Source organism: Mixophyes fleayi, chromosome 1 (assembly GCF_038048845.1).
Source record: "Mixophyes fleayi isolate aMixFle1 chromosome 1, aMixFle1.hap1, whole genome shotgun sequence".
Taxonomy (NCBI): domain Eukaryota; kingdom Metazoa; phylum Chordata; class Amphibia; order Anura; family Limnodynastidae; genus Mixophyes; species Mixophyes fleayi.
The window spans coordinates 39,944,788-39,963,993 of NC_134402.1; the positions used below are offsets into that span (position 1 = coordinate 39,944,788).

At 40.7% G+C, this 19,206-nt stretch overlaps 1 protein-coding gene across 1 annotated transcript in view; it reads right to left on the minus strand.

Annotated features, from left to right (window-relative positions):
- STK32B (serine/threonine kinase 32B) overlaps nucleotides 1-19,206 on the minus strand; it is a 274,895-nt gene that overhangs the window by 132,217 nt on the left and 123,472 nt on the right. Inside the window, exon 4 of the mRNA XM_075194650.1 lies at nucleotides 13,844-14,017. Coding sequence (XP_075050751.1) covers nucleotides 13,844-14,017 — 174 coding nt within the window. The remainder of the gene's footprint in view (nucleotides 1-13,843; nucleotides 14,018-19,206) is intronic.

Below are 19,206 nucleotides of genomic sequence, written 5' to 3' on the forward strand. Positions count from 1 at the left end.
ATTATACAATGGAGAAAAAGGTATAATATTAATTGAAGCTACCGCGTAGTGAAATAAAAATGTGAAAACACCTATTTTAAAACACCATATGAGGCCAGAGGTGACTACAGAACCAGGACCTGTGCATGGTACAATTTGTATGGCCTCCTCCCTTTAAAATTTCTATCCCTCAATTACTGTACTAGATTACTTTCATTATATGTTTATTAATTAGTACAATCCTGACAGCGATATTAAAGTTGACACTGGTGGAAGTTTATTGATCCAAGAACTGTAATTGTAATGACTAAACCACACAATCAATTAGAGCTGTAGGGACATATGAGAGATAAGAGGGGTGAATCAATTAACCATGATGTTTTGTAGTAACCTCGTAACTCTAGGTTACTACGGAACCTTGAGGATAATTGAATTGGTCCCACATAATTTCAAAACCTGTTACTTGTCTGGGTCCCTATAATTGATGTAGGTACTAGTTGCCTAGGTTGCATTATGGGTAATCTGGGTCTGGTTAACACATATTGAAGGTAAAAAAAATTACATTTTATACTGAGTGATAACGGTTTTACAAGATCAGCCTCTGTAGACTGGGGGGAGCCATGATGATAGTACAGTTTCAATACTGGCCACAAATGCTGTGATAGCACAGGCATCATCATATTGTTTGGTCAGTATCTCTACAAGTGGCTCCAAACTTACTGCATTGTCCAATTGAAGTCATTATCAGTATACCACCCAACTGTCCAGAATTGCAGACTTTGGAATGAGCTTACACAAAGTAGTCAGAATTTCACCCAAAAGTGGTTATTCTGCTATGGATCAGGACGGGTCTGGGCAAATATGGGGCGTTGCTTATTTTGTCACTATTTTGGGAGGTATGTTATCAAGCATGGTAGCAATTGTGGTCATAAGATGACGGCACTCACAGGTGGACACCCATGTCTGTAACCAGTGTAGACACCTATGTCTGTAACCAGTGTAGACACCTATGTCTGTAGCCAGTGTAGACACCTATGTCTGTCACCAGTGTAGACACCTATGTCTGTAGCCAGTGTAGACACCTATGTCTGTAGTCAGTGTAGACACCTATGTCTGTAACCAGTGTAGACACCTATGTCTGTAGTCAGTGTAGACACCTATGTCTGTAACCAGTGTAGACACCTATGTCTGTAACCAGTGTAGACACCCATGTCTGTAACCAGTGTAGACACCTATGTCTGTAGCCAGTGTAGACACCTATGTCTGTCACCATTGTAGACACCTATGTCTGTAGCCAGTGTAGACACCTATGTCTGTAGTCAGTGTAGACACCTATGTCTGTAACCAGTGTAGACACCTATGTCTGTAGCCAGTGTAGACACCTATGTCTGTCACCAGTGTAGACACCTATGTCTGTAGTCAGTGTAGACACCTATGTCTGTAGCCAGTGTAGACACCTATGTCTGTAGCCAGTGTAGACACCTATGTCTGTAACCAGTGTAGACACCTATGTCTGTAACCAGTGTAGACACCTATGTCTGTCACCAGTGTAGACACCTATGTCTGTAGTCAGTGTAGACACCTATGTCTGTAGCCAGTGTAGACACCTATGTCTGTAGCCAGTGTAGACACCTATGTCTGTAACCAGTGTAGACACCTATGTCTGTAGCCAGTGTAGACACCTATGTCTGTAGCCAGTGTAGACACCTATGTCTGTAGTCAGTGTAGACACCTATGTCTGTAGCCAGTGTAGACACCTATGTCTGTAGCCAGTGTAGACACCTATGTCTGTAGCCAGTGTAGACACTGACAACAGACCAACCTGGGAGCTGAGTTTCACTCTAACAGGGGGGATCCTACTCTCGTGGTTTCCGTGTGATTGTGATAGTCACATCTGGCCCTCACATAAATATTAAATACCATATTATTAATAAAAAGAACATTTGTTTCACTCATGGAAACATTGAAAAGGAAGTGCGTCACTCTATAATAAAACCACTATACATTTATTCAAAATGTCCACATATTAAAAACAGACATTAAATATTCATAGCAGCATACCAGAGGAATAACAGTATTATTATGGACCTGTGCAGCAGTAATAATACTTTCAATCACTGATTTTTGGACCTCAAATTTAACTCATTATTTCTCTTGAAGGACCCCTGTTGGATATTAATAGAATTACAGTCCGTAAACTAGTGTTAGAATAATGACACAGTCTTAATAGGAACTCTTCCCGTTTAGTCTTGTTAGGAGAACAGCAGTTGCCAAATGTTTTCATTCTACCAGAGATCAGTGGTCGAAGTGGAAATTTAGAAGTGGTGGAATGAAAAATGTAATGGAAATGTAAGTGAATGGAATGTGATAGTGTTACAATGAAGGCAGTAGGAGAAGTGACGGTATGACATACCACCGTATACACCCCACTTCTACCACTGTATATACTGTATATATAATGTAAGTGACTGGAATGTGATAGTGCTACAATGATGGCAGTAGGAGAAGTGGCGGTATGACATACCACTGTATACACCCCACTTCTACCACTGTATACACTGTATATATAATGTAAGTGACTGGAATGTGATAGTTTTACAATGAAGGCAGTAAGAGAAGTGACGGTATGACATACCACCGTATACACCCCACTTCTACCACTGTATATACTGTATATATAATGTAAGTGACTGGAATGTGATAGTGTTACAATGAAGGCAGTAAGAGAAGTGACGGTATGACATACCACCGTATACACCCCACTTCTACCACTGTATATACTGTATATATAATGTAAGTGACTGGAATGTGATAGTGTTACAATGAAGGCAGTAGGAGAAATGGCGGTATGACATACCACCGTATACACCTCACTTCTACCACTGTATATACTGTATATATAATGTAAGTGACTGGAATGTGATAGTGTTACAATGAAGGCAGTAAGAGAAGTGGCGGTATGACATACCACCATATACACCCCCACTTCCACCACTGTATATACTGTATATATAATGTAAGTGACTGGAATGTGAAAGTGTTACAATGTTGGCAGTAGGAGAAGTGACGGTATGACATACCACCGTATACACCCCCACTTCCACCACTGTAAATACTGTATATATAATGTAAGTGAACGGAATGTGATAGTGTTACAATGAAGGCGGTGGGAGAAGTGGCGGTATGACATACCACTGTATACACCCCACTTCTACCACTGTATATACTGTATATATAATGTAAGTGAACGGAATGTGATAGTGTTACAATGAAGGCGGTGGGAGAAGTGGCGGTATGACATACCACTGTATACACCCCCACTTCTACCACTGTATATACTGTATATTAGGGATGTGCACCGGCGACTTTTGAGGTCTCGTGTTTTGTGTTTTGGATCCGGATTTTCGTTATTTTTGGGGTTCGGATTTGTCTCGCAAAACACTTGACGAAAGGTCTCGGTTCGGATTTAAGGTTTTGGATTCGGATTTTTTTGGAAAAAAACATAAAAAGTTTAAAAATCAAGTTTTTGGGCTTATTTTCACTCCTAGGCTATTATTAACCTCAATAACATTCAATAACAAGCATTTCCACTAATTTACAGTGTATTCTGAACACCTCACAATATAGTTATTAGTCCAAAACGTTGCAACAAGGTATCTTTCTGGACTGCGTAGAGGAGTGGGTCACCACAATATATATTAAAAACCCTGAACTTTTATGATTCGCACCAATAAATGTACCTGGACTGCGTAGAGGAGTGGGTCACCACAATATATATTAAAAACCCTGAACTTTTATGAATCGCACCAATAAATGTACCTGGACTGCGTAGAGGAGTGGGTCACCACAATATATATTAAAAACCCTGAACTTTTATGATTCGCACCAATAAATGTACCTGGACTGCCTAGAGGAGTGGGTCACCACAATATATATTAAAAACCCTGAACTTTTATGAATCGCACCAATAAATGTACCTGGACTGCGTAGAGGAGTGGGTCACCACAATATATATTAAAAACCCTGAACTTTTATGATTCGCACCAATAAATGTACCTGGACTGCCTAGAGGAGTGGGTCACCACAATATATATTAAAAACCCTGAACTTTTATGAATCGCACCAATAAATGTACCTGGACTGCGTAGAGGAGTGGGTCACCACAATATATATAATAAGAAAACCATCAACTTGTTTGATTCGCACCAATAAATGTACCTGGACTGCGTAGAGGAGTGGGTCACCACAATATATTAAAAACCCTGAACTTTTATGAATCGCACCAATAAATGTACCTGGACTGCGTAGAGGAGTGGGTCACCACAATATATTAAAAACCCTGAACTTTATGAATCGCACCAATAAATGTACCTGGACTGCGTAGAGGAGTGGGTCACCACAATATATTAAAAACCCTGAACTTTTATGAATCGCACCAATAAATGTACCTGGACTGCGTAGAGGAGTGGGTCACCACAATATATTAAAAACCCTGAACTTTTATGAATCGCACCAATAAATGTACCTGGACTGCGTAGAGGAGTGGGTCACCACAATATATTAAAAACCCTGAACTTTTATGAATCGCACCAATAAATGTACCTGGACTGCGTAGAGGAGTGGGTCACCACAATATATTAAAAACCCTGAACTTTTATGAATCGCACCAATAAATGTACCTGGACTGCGTAGAGGAGTGGGTCACCACAATATATATAATAAGAAAACCATCAACTTGTTTGATTCGCACCAATAAATGTACCTGGACTGCGTAGAGGAGTGGGTCACCACAATATATTAAAAACCCTGAACTTTTATGAATCGCACCAATAAATGTACCTGGACTGCGTAGAGGAGTGGGTCACCACAATATATTAAAAACCCTGAACTTTTATGAATCGCACCAATAAATGTACCTGGACTGCGTAGAGGAGTGGGTCACCACAATATATATAATAAGAAAACCATCAACTTGTTTGATTCGCACCAATAAATGTACCTGGACTGCGTAGAGGAGTGGGTCACCACAATATATTAAAAACCCTGAACTTTTATGAATCGCACCAATAAATGTACCTGGACTGCGTAGAGGAGTGGGTCACCACAATATATTAAAAACCCTGAACTTTTATGAATCGCACCAATAAATGTACCTGGACTGCGTAGAGGTGTGGGTCACCACAATATATTAAAAACCCTGAACTTTTATGAATCGCACCAATAAATGTACCTGGACTGCGTAGAGGAGTGGGTCATCACAATATATATAATAAGAAAACCATCAACTTGTTTGATTCGCACCAATAAATGTACCTGGACTGCGTAGAGGAGTGGGTCACCACAATATATTAAAAACCCTGAACTTTTATGAATCGCACCAATAAATGTACCTGGACTGCGTAGAGGAGTGGGTCACCACAATATATTAAAAACCCTGAACTTTTATGAATCGCACCAATAAATGTACCTGGACTGCGTAGAGGAGTGGGTCACCACAATATATTAAAAACCCTGAACTTTTATGAATCGCACCAATAAATGTACCTGGACCGCCTAGAGGAGTGGGCACTGGGCACCACAATAAAATATATAAAAAACCTTCAACAGGTCTGCATTACACTACACATACGGCTGCTCCTCCATCCTCTCCATCATATACATGTTGGAGTTTTAGCGTGTGACAACCTCTTGTTTTTGATAATGTCAGTGCATTTTGAATATTTTTCAATTTGCCCCACACCACTGAATGTACTTTATCTATGATACGCATCTATCTATCTTGACTGCGTAGTGTGGTGGCCCCGGTACACAATTTGGTACCGAGGCCACAATAAAATAAATACACCCTCCACGTGTCAGAATTCCACCAAACAAGTATCTGGACTGCGTAGTGGGGTGGCCCCGGTACCCAATTTGATACCGGGGCCACAATACCTCCTCCAAACATGGAACAGACAATTCGTCATTGAGATCCCATCAAGTATGTTAAAGACAGACAGGGTCGAAGTGTTATTGGTTGACTTTGTAAACCAAAAAACTGTCCCTGTTGCACATAGTCGTGCAATGAAGACTGACTTTTTCATTTAAAGGCACCATCTTTCAAGTGTAGTGTTTGTAAGTCTAAGTCATATTATACTTTTGGTAAAATTGGTTTATTTTGTTCCTCTTTATGGTAACTACTAATAGAATTAAAGTATTAAATAGAAGCGGCAGTTCCTCTTTATGGTAATTAGTAATAGAATTAAAGTATTAAATAGAATTAAAGTATGAAATAGAATTAAAGTATTAAATAGAATTAAAGTATGAAATAGAATTAAAGTATTAAATAGAATTAAAGTATTAAATAGAGTGGTATAGAGTTGTAGTGTGGTATAGATAGAGTGGTCCCCACAATATAATAATAAAACCCTCAACTGGTCTGAATTCCACCAAACAAGTATCTGGACTGCGTAGTGTGGTGGCCCCGGTACACAATTTGGTACCGAGGCCACAATATAATTAAAAAATTGGGCATCAACTGTCACCGTTGTTTAATATCTGATACACCTAAATATGGACTGCACAGTGGAGTGGCCCCGGTAGTAAATTTGGTGCCGGGGCCACAATACCTCCTCCAACTTCCAAGTGTAGTGTTTATAAAGACAGACAGCGTCGAAGTGTTATTAGTTGACTTTCTTAACCCTAAAATTGTCCCTGTTGCAAATATTCGTGCAATGGAAAGTTACTTTTTTATTGAAAGACTCAAGCTTTCAAGTGTAGTGTTTATAAAATATAAACAACAATACAGTAGTTTTAGAGCACGTCAATACCTCTTGTTTTAAATTATGACACGGCATTTTACTTTTGGTTTAATTTCTTGAATTTTTTTAAATTTGGTTTTACTTTTTGAACATGGCAAACGACTGTTGATTGGTCATATAATGCAAAAAAAAAAGTTCCAAGATGGAATTGTCCTTGGGCCCTCACACCCACCCTTATGTTGTTGAAATAGGACATGCACACTTTAACAAACCAATCATTTCAGCGACAGGGCCTACCAAACAACTTTGGCTGAAATGATTGGTTTGTTTGGGCCCCCACACCAAAAAAGCTATTCATCTCTCCCTGTACAGACTAAACAGGCTCTACTGAGGCAAGATGTCGTCCTCATCCTCAACCTCTGATTCCTCTCCCCCTACAGTGTGTACTTCCTCCTCATCACACATTATCAATTCGTCCCCGCTGGACTCCACAACCACAGGTCCCTCTGTAGTATCTGGAGGGCAGTGCTGTACTTCATTGAGGAATTGATTATTCATTTTTATAAACATCATTTTTTCAACGTTGTGAGGAAGCAACCTCCTTCGCCGCTCACTGACCAGGTTCCCCGCTGCACTAAAAACTCTTTCCGAGTACACACTGGAGGGGGGACAACTCAGGTAAAATAGAGCCAGTTTGTACAGGGGCTTCCAAACTGCCTTTTTTTCCTGCCAGTAACAATATGGACTGTCTGACATGTCTACTTGGATGGTGTCAGCAAAGTAATCATCCACAATTTTTTCTATTGTGACAGCATCCAATGCAGCGAGAGTAGACATGTCTGCAATGGTTGGCAGGTCCTTCAGTCCGGACCAGATGTTATCAGCATCCCCGCCAGTGCCTCTTTTGGGAAAACTGAGCTTTTTCCTCGCAGCCATAGATGTGGAAGAAAATGAGGGTGGAGCTGTTGGCATGTCACGGTCCTCTTCAGAGGACAATCTCCTGACCAGCAGGTCTTTGCACCGCTGTAGACTTGTGTCCGCCGGAAACAGAGACACAACATACGCTTTAAACCGAGGATCGAGCACGGTGGCCAGAATGTATTCCTCTGACTTTAAAAGAGTGACCACCCTCGGATCCTGGCAAAGCGTACGAAGGGCTACATCCACAAGAGCTACATGCTTGGTGTAATCGCAATGGCTTACCAGCTCCTCCCTCACTTTCTCCAGCTGCTTCTGCAACAGCCTGATCAGGGGAATGACCTGACTCAAGCTGGCAGTATCGGAACTGACTTCTCGTGTGGCAAGTTCAAATGGCTGCAGAACCTTGCACAACACGGAAATCAGTCTCCACTGCGCTTGACTGAGGCGCATCCCCACTCCTTTGCCTATGTCGTAGGTGGCTGTGTAGGCCTGAATGGCCTTTTGCTGCTCCTCCATCCTCTGCAGCATATAGAGGGTGGAGTTCCAGCGCGTCACAACCTCTTGTTTGAGGTGATGGCAGGGCAGGTTCATGCTTTTTTGATGTGCCTCTAGTCTGCGGTAGGCACTGGCTGAATGCCGAAAGTGTCCAGCAATTTTGCGCGCCACCGCAAGCATCTCCTGCACACCCCTGTCACTCTTGAGGTAATGCTGCACCACCAAATTAATGGTGTGGGCAAAACATGGGACGTGCTGGAAATTGCCCATATTTAATGCCCGCACAATGTTACTGGCATTGTCTGACACCACTAATCCCCATGAGAGTCTAAGTGGGGTAAGCCACTGGGAGATAATTTCCCTCATTTTCTCTAATATGTTGTCAGCGTTGTGCCTCTTATTAAAGCCTGTAATACACAATGTTGCCTGCCTTTGCACGAGCCGCCATTTTGTAGTTGCTGCTACTGATGCAGCTGTTGCTACGGAAGGGGATGCATCTACCCAGTGGGCTGTCACAGTCATATAGTCCATCGTTTGCCCAGAACCACTTGTCCACATGTCCGTGGTTAAGTGGACAGTGGGTACAACCGCATTTTTAAGAGCACTGAGGACACTTGATCGTACTTCTCTGTACATTTTTGGTATCGCCTGCCTAGTGAAGTGGAATCTCGACGGGATTTGGTACCGGGGACACAATACCTCCATCAACCCTCTAAATCCCACTCCACTGATGGCGGACACCGGGCGCACGTCTAACACCAACATTGCAGTTACAGCCGCAGTTATACGCTTTGCAATAGGGTGACTACTATCGTATTTTGTGGTCATGGCAAACGACTGTTGGACGGTCAATTGTTTTGTGAAAGACTTAGCGGTCTTACGACTTCCCCTCTGGGAAGATGACCGACTAACAGCAGCAACAGCAGCAGTGGCAGTAGTAGGCGTACCGCTGCAGGATTCCTCGGATGAATCCCGTATTGAGGAGGACTCAGTCTGGCTGCTGACTTGAGCTGCAGGACTGAATCTGATGGAGATTGTGGAGGAAGTTAATGAGGAGGGTGTTGCTGGTGTGTATCCAACTGGACCACGGGATTTAGGTGTCCCTGTACCGATGAGGGTCCTAGCCCCAGTTCCTGAACTAACCACTGAACTATGAAGGTTATTCAGGTGACGTATAAGGGAGGATGTTCCTAGGTGGGCAAGATCCTTACCCCTGCTTATATGAGCTTTACATAAGCTACATATGGCCATACATTGGTTGTCTGGATTTGGATAAAAATAACTCCAGACCGAAGAGGTGCATTTTTTGGTCTTCTGACCAGGCATGACGATGGGCTTTTTCATCCCATGGACATCAGCTGTTTCCCCCCCTGGTGCCTCATTTACAATAACCACATCACCATCCTCATCATCAAGTTCCTCCACAGCGCCAGCTACATCATCAATAGCCTCCTCCCGAGCCACCTCTTCCCGTACAGTGATGGGAAGGTCAGGCTTGACAACCACCAACATCCTTGGACTCGCCTTGTGGATTTGTGATAATTTCTCTTTAGAAGGCAGATTTGTTTGCTGTTTTGTTGCTGACAGCATAACTCTCTTCAATTTTTTGTAGGGGGGGGGAGGAGGAGGAGGGCTAAGATCCGTGGGTGAAGCTGAACCACTAGTCATGAACACGGGCCAGGGCCTAAGCCGTTCCTTGCCACTCCGTGTCGTAAATGGCATATTGGCAACTTTACGTTTCTCCTCAGATGATTTTAAGTTTCTCTTTTTGCTACTTTTTCTTAACTTGGGCTTTTTGGATTTTACATGCCCGGTACTACGAGATTGGGCATCGGGCTTGGAAGACGACGTTGATGGCATTTCATCGTCTATGTCATGACTAGTGGCAGCAGCTTCAGCATTAGGAGGAAGTGGGTCTTGATCTTTCCCTACTTTATCCTCCAAATTTTTGGTCTCCATTATATGTAGCACAAGATACTGCAGAATGTGTGAACTTGGTAATATTGCAGTACCAATGGACTTATACTGCTGGATTGGTTTTGCAAATTTGGTTATAATTATTATATATTTTTTTTTTTTTAAATTTTTTATTTTTTACTTTTTTTTTATTTTAAAAAAACTTGGGAATAATGGGGAAATAACTATGCCCTTAGAAGCACAGAGCACAGGACACAGCACCACTGGACTGAACAGGACACGGCACAGGACCCAGCAGCACTACGGAACTCAGCAGGACAGAGCACAGGACACAGCACCACTGGACTGATACTGCAGAATGTGTGAACTTTGTAATATTGCAGTACCAATGGACTTATACTGCTGGATTGGTTTTGGAAATTTGGTTATAATTATTATATTTTTATTTTATTTTTTTAATTTTTTTTTTTTTTTACTTTTTTTTAATTTTTTAAAAACTTGGGAATAATGGGGAAATAACTATGCCCTTAGAAGCACAGAGCACAGGACACAGCACCACTGGACTGAACAGGACACGGCACAGGACCCAGCAGCACTACGGAACTCAGCAGGACAGAGCACAGGACACAGCAGCACCACTGGACTGATACTGCAGAATATGTGAACTTTGTAATATTGCAGTACCAATGGACTTATACTGCTGGATTGGTTTTGCAAATTTGGTTATAATTATATATAAGTTTTTTTTAATTTTTAATTGTAATTTTTTTTTTACTTTTTTTTTATTTTTTAAAAACTTGGGAATAATGGGGAAATAACTATGCCCTTAGAAGCACAGAGCACAGGACACAGCACCACTGGACTGAACTGGACACGGCACAGGACCCAGCAGCACTACGGAACTCAGCAGGACAGAGCACAGGACACAGCACCACTGGACTGATACTGCAGAATGTGTAAACTTTGTAATATTGCAGTACCACTGGACTTTTACTGCTGAATGTGTGAACTTGGTAATATTGCAGTACCAATGGGCTTATACTGCAGGATTGGTTGTGCAAATTTTGTGGTAATTAAAAAAAATTAAAGTAGTTTTTGGTATTTTTTTAAAAAACTTTTTTTTATTTTTTTAAACACAGGGGAATATTGGGGAAATAACTATGCCCTTAGAAGCACAGAGCACAGGACACAGCACCACTGGACTGAACAGGACACAGCACAGGACCCAGCAGCACCACTGACCTCAGAAGGACAGAGCACAGCACACAGCACCACTGGACTGATACTGCAGAACACAGCACAGCACAGCACAGCACAGCACAGCACAGAACTAAACAGCACAGCACAGAACTAAACAGCACAGCACGAGATCTACCAGGACAGAGGACCACCTAACACACCCTCCCTCTACCCTGATCAATGCCCGAGTGAAGATGGCGGCGACTAGCGGGGAATTTATAGGATCCGAGTATCGCGAGATCCGACAACGGGATTATGAGTCAGAGCCTCAGTTTCAGATTTGAATTTGGCGCCAATACCCGGATCTGTCTCGGATCCGACTCGGATCCGCAACGTTCGGGTGGGCTCGGATTTCATAAATCCGAGTGCGCTCATCCCTACTGTATATATAATGTAAGTGACTGGAATGTGATAGTGTTACAATGAAGGCAGTAGGAGAAGTGACGGTATGATATACCACCGTATACCCCCCACTTCTACCACTGTATATACTGTATATATAATGTAAGTGAACGGAATGTGATAGTGTTACAGTGAAGGCAGTAGGAGAAGTGACGGTATGACATACCACTGTATACACCTCACTTCTACCACTGTTTATACTGTATATATAATGTAAGTGAACGGAATGTGATAGTGTTACAATGAAGGCAGTAGTAGAAGTGACGGTGTGACATACCAATGTATACACCCCCACTTCCACCACTGTATATACTGTATATATAATGTAAGTGAATGGAATGTGATAGTGTTACAATGAAGGTGGTGGGAGAAGTGGCGGTATGACATACCACCGTATACACCTCCACTTCTACCACTGTATATACTGTATATATAATGTAAGTGACTGGTATGTGATAGTGTTACAATGAAGGCAGTAGGAGAAGTGACGGTATGACATACCACTGTATACACCCCACTTCTACCACTGTTTATACTGTATATATAATGTAAGTGAACGGAATGTGATAGTGTTACAATGAAGGCGGTGGGAGAAGTGGCGGTATGACATACCACTGTATACACCCCACTTCTACCACTGTATGTACTGTATATATAATGTAAGTGACTGGAATGTGATAGTGTTACAATGAAGGCGGTGGGAGAAGTGGCGGTATGACATACCACTGTATACACCTCACTTCTACCACTGTATATACTGTATATATAATGTAAGTGACTGGAATGTGATAGTGTTACAATGAAGGCGGTGGGAGAAGTGGCGGTATGACATACCACCGTATACACCCCACTTCTACCACTGTATATACTGTATATATAATGTAAGTGACTGGAATGTGATAGTGTTACAATGATGGCAGTAGGAGAAGTGACGGTATGACATACCACCGTATATACCCCACTTCTACCACTGTATATACTGTATATATAATGTAAGTGACTGGAATGTGATAGTGTTACAATGAAGGCAGTAGGAGAAGTGACGGTATGACATACCACCGTATACACCTCCACTTCTACCACTGTATATACTGTATATATAATGTAAGTGACTGGAATGTGATAGTGTTACAATGAAGGCAGTAGGAGAAGTGACGGTATGACATACCACCGTATACACCCCCACTTCTACCACTGTATATACTGTATATATAATTTAAGTGACTGGAATGTGATAGTGTTACAATGAAGGCAGTAGGAGAAGTGATGGTATGACATACCACTGTATACACCTCACTTCTACCACTGTATATACTGTATATATAATGTAAGTGACTGGAATGTGATAGTGTTACAATGAAGGCGGTGGGAGAAGTGGCGGTATGACATACCACCGTATACACATCTCTGTTATATTCCTGCAATTGCCACAAAGATTGTGTTATATCCCTGCATTGCCTTTTGGCAGTGACTTGTCCCTGCACTACCTCTGAGCATGCATTTTCGCCCATCTTTTTAATTACTGCACTATCCAGTGTGCTTGTGCTCAGACCATCGTTATATGAAATAAACTCCATATTGTTCTCACTGCAACTTCACCTCGAACTCCTTGGACAACAAGTGTTAGAAACAAGTATCCTGCAGCCCAATCAATTTCCTTTAAAAGTTGTAAAATATGTAATACATCATAGCTGTAGGATCTCAGATGGGTGACATAAAATGATAATCCACAAAAAAGACAAATAAGAAATAAAAGAGCCCACTCCTGGAACAATGGGGGACCCGTGGGGGTGGGGGCGCAAAGAGATTTGGGTGCATTGGCGAGGTAATATAAGACAGGACTAATAGGGGGCTCAGTAAATAAAATTACATATTCTTCTCTCTATAAAACATGTCCTTTTATTCCTGCTTAATGTGGCTTTCTAACTAGAGGAATTTATTTTTTAAATTCCTTTAAAACTATTCTTTACAATCTATTCAGATTGTGTTTTCCCAAAGCAGCAGTTCAGTTTTTACAAAATAACATAATGTCCTATACTGTCCTATTATAAAATATGGTTATTCCTGGACTTATATGGTTAAGGGCAAGATAGTTTAACATTTTAAGCAAGAAAAACATGAAAATGAAAGTTTGACTTCTGTCATCTTACCTGTGTATTATGTGATGTTTTTGTAAGTAATCCAGGGCCTGTGATAGTTCGCAGATGTATAGTTTAACAGTCTCCTCATTAAAATGCACATTCTGCTGCAAATGATAGCGCAGATCTCCCCCCAGCAGCAGATCTACCACCATAAACATATCTTCTTCATCTTGGAAAGAATACCTGAAAAGTAATGTTAACATAAGTGTAAGAAACACAGGAGTAAATAACAATAATTCAGTTTTCAAAGGCTAATTCAGGGGCCAGCACAGGGGTTAATAAATGTTTAAAATTATTTTTTAAAGCTAATTCAGCCATATATTTTGAAAGGTTGCTCTCCATCCTCTTTAATGACCCTGGGTCATGCTGGTTCCTTCTCTGCACTATTCTAGATCCTCTAGAACACTATACTGACTCAACCTCCTGATCTCATCATTGCGTTGCTGATGGCCCTTGATGCCCCAATGAGATGCTTTTGGCACTGGGATCTTGAGTGTCACTGGCGTGATGGCGAGCAGAAGGCCGGACATAGGGCACAGCTTGCAGCCTACTAGAGAACTGGCTACTTCGTGTGAGAACCCAATAGAGCATTAACCCCAACAACACATGGGAGGATAGACTCCAAAAATGTAGGTAATGGGTTGGGGAGTAACTATTGAAATGTCCACAATAAAGTTGGAATTTGCCTTTAAAATAGGTAATTCACCTTAAATAATCCCTGTACTTAATTCCCTTCTTTCCCAAAAATATTCCTATGGTGAAAGCCTTAGAGCTTCTATGGAGAAACCCAAGCATCACTCTGGATGATGGGCAGCGGACCTGGCTATATATAACAAGGTGAATACTGCTATTATTGAGAAAGGAGGCCATTTAGAACAGGAAATTAAAGTGGAAAACACTATTAAATATGTGCAGTCTGAGCTCATCTAAACTGCTTTATACTGTACGCTCAGAGCCATTAGGACACCTTCCCTTATCTCTAGTGAGAGATAACTAGTGGCTTTTTAAAAGATTAGCTAAAGTAACAATATGATGTTAATATATCGCACGGAGTTCAATAATATACATGAAATTATTATGTGTGTACCTTTTTCTGGGGACCTTATATTTTTCAAGGACTCCAACAGAGCAGAAGTTGGGGGTCCCAGAGAAGGAACCCCACAATTAAGGCAAGGAGTAGGAAGGAGGGTGGTGTTACTTTTAAATGTTTTCATTGAAAAGTGGAATTATACTTTAACATTGATATGCGACAAAAAAACCTATTGAAAAACTAAAACAAATACAGGTTTTTTTTTAATGGCAGGTATAACGTAAGTGTCACAACTTCAAACAGGTTTGCAATCACTTGTTTAAACTACATTAATTAAGTGTAAGCAATGGGTAAGCAATATAATATATGGTATCTGCTCTATTTGCATTGTTAACAGAGGACTATTAGCTATTTTGAACTTTTACACCCAAAAATATATTTTTATGTTCTTTTTTTCTTTTTTATTTGCAAGCTTATTTTCCCAATATAATCCTCCTAATTGACTAATTGTCAGACTGAATATTCAGATCTATGCTTATATCTGCCATTTACCTGTGTTACACAGGCATTAGATACTCTTTCCAAATATTGTCATGTATACAGTTGTACAGTCCACAATACCTTGCTGCTATCCTTAGCGGAAGAAATAGTTTTGTGCTGGTAAAAAAATGTTCATATACAGAAAATAATTAGAAAATTAATTTATAGTTCATAATTTTTTTTAATAGTATGGCTAAAAAAAGACTGATTTTCCATTTAGAAAATAATCCAAGATTAACAATAAAATAGCCTTTCCAATCCCCCAAATCTTTACGTAGATGACTAGCTCTTTTCTCCCTTCTTGCCGTAATTGTATTTCTCTAAGCCTCTTATATGCTCGAATCAGATAGCATACAGAAATGTAGATTGACTCTGAAAAAGAATTGAGATGCCATATTTTATGTATAACCTGTTTTTGATTTACAATGGGTGAGGCATCTATCAAATTACACATTACATAGATGAATGAAAAGTGTGTAGCACGTATAGTGTCGGAAATTAAATTATGTAATAAATGAATAACAATTCCACCTATGATAAATATACAGGTATTTTAGCTTCCCAACATATAATTGATTAATGAGAGGGTTCCGTTTTTATTTTCGATGTGCTTAGTTAAATGATCTCACTGAGGATCTTCACTTTAAATAAAAGTTGCTTCTTTTTAATTATGTCTTTCAAGGCAATAGTCGGTTGTTTTCACCCCCACAAGTTTCTGTACCTCCAAATGTGGTCAATCAGAACCTTACAATTCATATCACTCGTCTTGAAGGTCTAACATGATGGAATGTATAACAGTCAGTGATGGTACAATACACCTAGATATACAGATGGTCTCCTATATCCTCACTCCCACCTCTATTCTTGTATAGCATCCTTGGGTCTTGTCTTGTCTGTTGGATTTCTAAAATCACCACTCACCCAAAGTGCAACTCAACAAACAACAAACAATTAAAGTTATCGACAGCTAAATAATAACAATTAATAGCTTAACTGACAAACTAAAGCAGATGTCAGGACAAAGCCCATATGGTGTGATGTAGGGCATTCATCATCATCACCATTTATTTATATAGTACCACTAATTCCACAGCGCTGTACAGAAAACTCACTCACCTAAGTCCCTGCCCCATTGAGGCTTACAGTCTAAATTCCATAACATACACATACACACAGACTAGGGTCAATTTGTTAGCAGCCAATTAACCTACCAGTATGTTTTTTGGAGTGTGGGAGGAAACCGGAGCACCCGGAGGAAACCCACGCAAACACTGGGAAAACATACAAACTCCACACAGATAAGGCCATGGTCAGGAATTGAACCCATGACCCCAATGCTGTAAGGCAGAAGTGCTAACCACTTTGCCCCCGTGCTGCCCACTGTGACATGTGGTAATTCTATATCTTGAACAAAACAAGTTTGATATTGATAATAGATTCCTGCAAACTCTTCTACTGGGATATCTGCCACCTAGCAACAACTAGTAGAGAGTAGTATGCATCTAATAGTTGCTCTCATAACGGTTAAACATTTGTCTTCAGTAGGGTGCTAGAAATGTTTTGAAAAGGTGCAAAATGAGCTTCACCTAGCTGAAGGTAAAGAAACATCACTTACTGCAGCCTTAGGACAGATAGCACCTCTTAGGGACTGTACCTTAAAATGTGTAATGTCTGCATTTGCTGAATTCAACAGATGTAATCTTATCCAAGCTTGAAGTGGGAAATGATCATTAACAGAGAACAATCACCCCACAATTCCAAAGTTCTTTTGTTTGTGTAGATGGACAAACACTTAACAATGCACAAAGCAGGATCAGCCAATATCTTACGTTGAAATGCGTCTGGAAACAACAGGCCCCCTTGAGATATAAACTATACTTAGTGATATTTGGACAAAGTAGATCCAGTACTTAACCAATAGATCCTGAAGTTAAAGCCCTTTAAACCTAAATCATATATCTGGTTCAAATATTAACAACCGGTTTTAAAGGTCATGTGCTAAAAATATCCTCAGCAATAGCTTGCTATCTATTGCTTGTTTATGTTGTAATGCTAAGGATATCAGGTCTGTAAGTGCATTGGATGAAGAGTAGCTCCCAGGTCCTAAAGGGGGCTTCTACCCACATGGAATTATGTAGTGACTGACGGAGATTTTGAGAGGCATGGAGGTACACTGTGTTAATCCCAGGGGAATCTTTTGACTTACTATTACTGCATTTTGTGCATAAGTGATGGTTGAGAGGAGGTATAAAGGTGCCCATGGAAGTCAAAACAGCATCTACTTCCCAAACTACTTGGTCATAGTTCTGGACACAAATTTTTGCTGTTAGCAATCTGACCTGTTGATCACACACACATTAAATTGTTGTTTAATGAGAAAGGATATGAGCACTATGTGCCTGAAACTTACCAGTCAACACAGGCAAATCTCCCATGATATTGATAAACAATAAAGGACTCTTTAGTTAATACACCGATCTGATCATTAGGATTTAAACTCTTCAAAAATGCATAGGCAAACCTGGGGGGGGGGGGGGTTCCTAGTGCCTGAAAACCCCCCTTCAAGCCTAGGGCACTGTATAATTGAGGTGGCTGGACCCTGCTCCCGCTTCACACGGCTCTGCTTGAAAAGGGAGAGCTGTGTGCACCTAACAATAGTGCATGCAGCATTGCCCATGTATATTATGGGGATAGGAAGAGTTGGAGATCAGCCAAGCTCTGTCTAATATTATAGCCACGCCCCCATGTATTCTGGTCACGCCCACTGGCAGCGTGGTGTGGAAACCCCCCTCTACAAATCCTGCGTTTGCCCCTGAAATGCCTAGGTGAAATCCAAATCCCAGAAGAGTACAAGAATCCATGACAAGCAATTTGAAACAGTATCTTATAACATTCAAATCACAGCACCAAAATGCTCATTGATATTGGAGCGCTTTAATGTTAAAATCCAAATAATGAAGCTGCAGTTGCCACCTGTAATCTGCAACGAAGGATCTTGGATAAACTGCCCCATAAGCCCATTTCTTTGCCAAGTCAGTGTGTTCCAACGTGCATCAAGGCTATTGCTCCTATTTGTCCGCCTAGTACATACATAGGAACATGCCTCTGTAGAATGGGGGCATCCCCTAAATTTGTGGATTGCAGTTCCACAAGAAAGTTCATATTTTGAAGAGGGCAAAAAAAGTCATTACAAAGTCCTACATTCTCATCCTAAAACAGTGTTTATAGATACGTATTTTTGTGTTAAATCAATCATGAAACTGAGTGAACATTGTCTTAATTTATGTTTGCCTAAATGGCCCAAAAGGTGTCCCATAGAGAGTATAGAAGGTGCCTCCTGAGCACCTAGAAGAAACAATCCTTTTGCTGGGGGAAGAATGCTTTGCAGTCACCTGTTAATGAAGGGAATACAACCCATAAATGAAAATGCTTTGAATATATCCTGTCCTGCAAAAGCTCATTTTTCATTCGGCCACAAAACAAAGCACATGAACGCTCTGTTCCACCCGGCTACCTTCATTGGAAAATAAACACTTTTATACCCCTGACTCAAATATCTGAGTGCAGCTTGAAAATAGCATGTTAAAAAATGGTAGCAAAAAGAGTCACCCTTATATATTATTTTATTGGTATCCTCGTTACATAATTGTACGTGGTAATGCATTATAAAAGATTTGTTGTCAGTTGTGGAGGATTCAGTAGAGGACACTACAGTGAGTATCAGAGCAACAATAAAATAAACTCCTAAGCTCCTAATAAGTCTTGAAAGCTGACATGTATCTATGTGTGCTCTCTACAACTT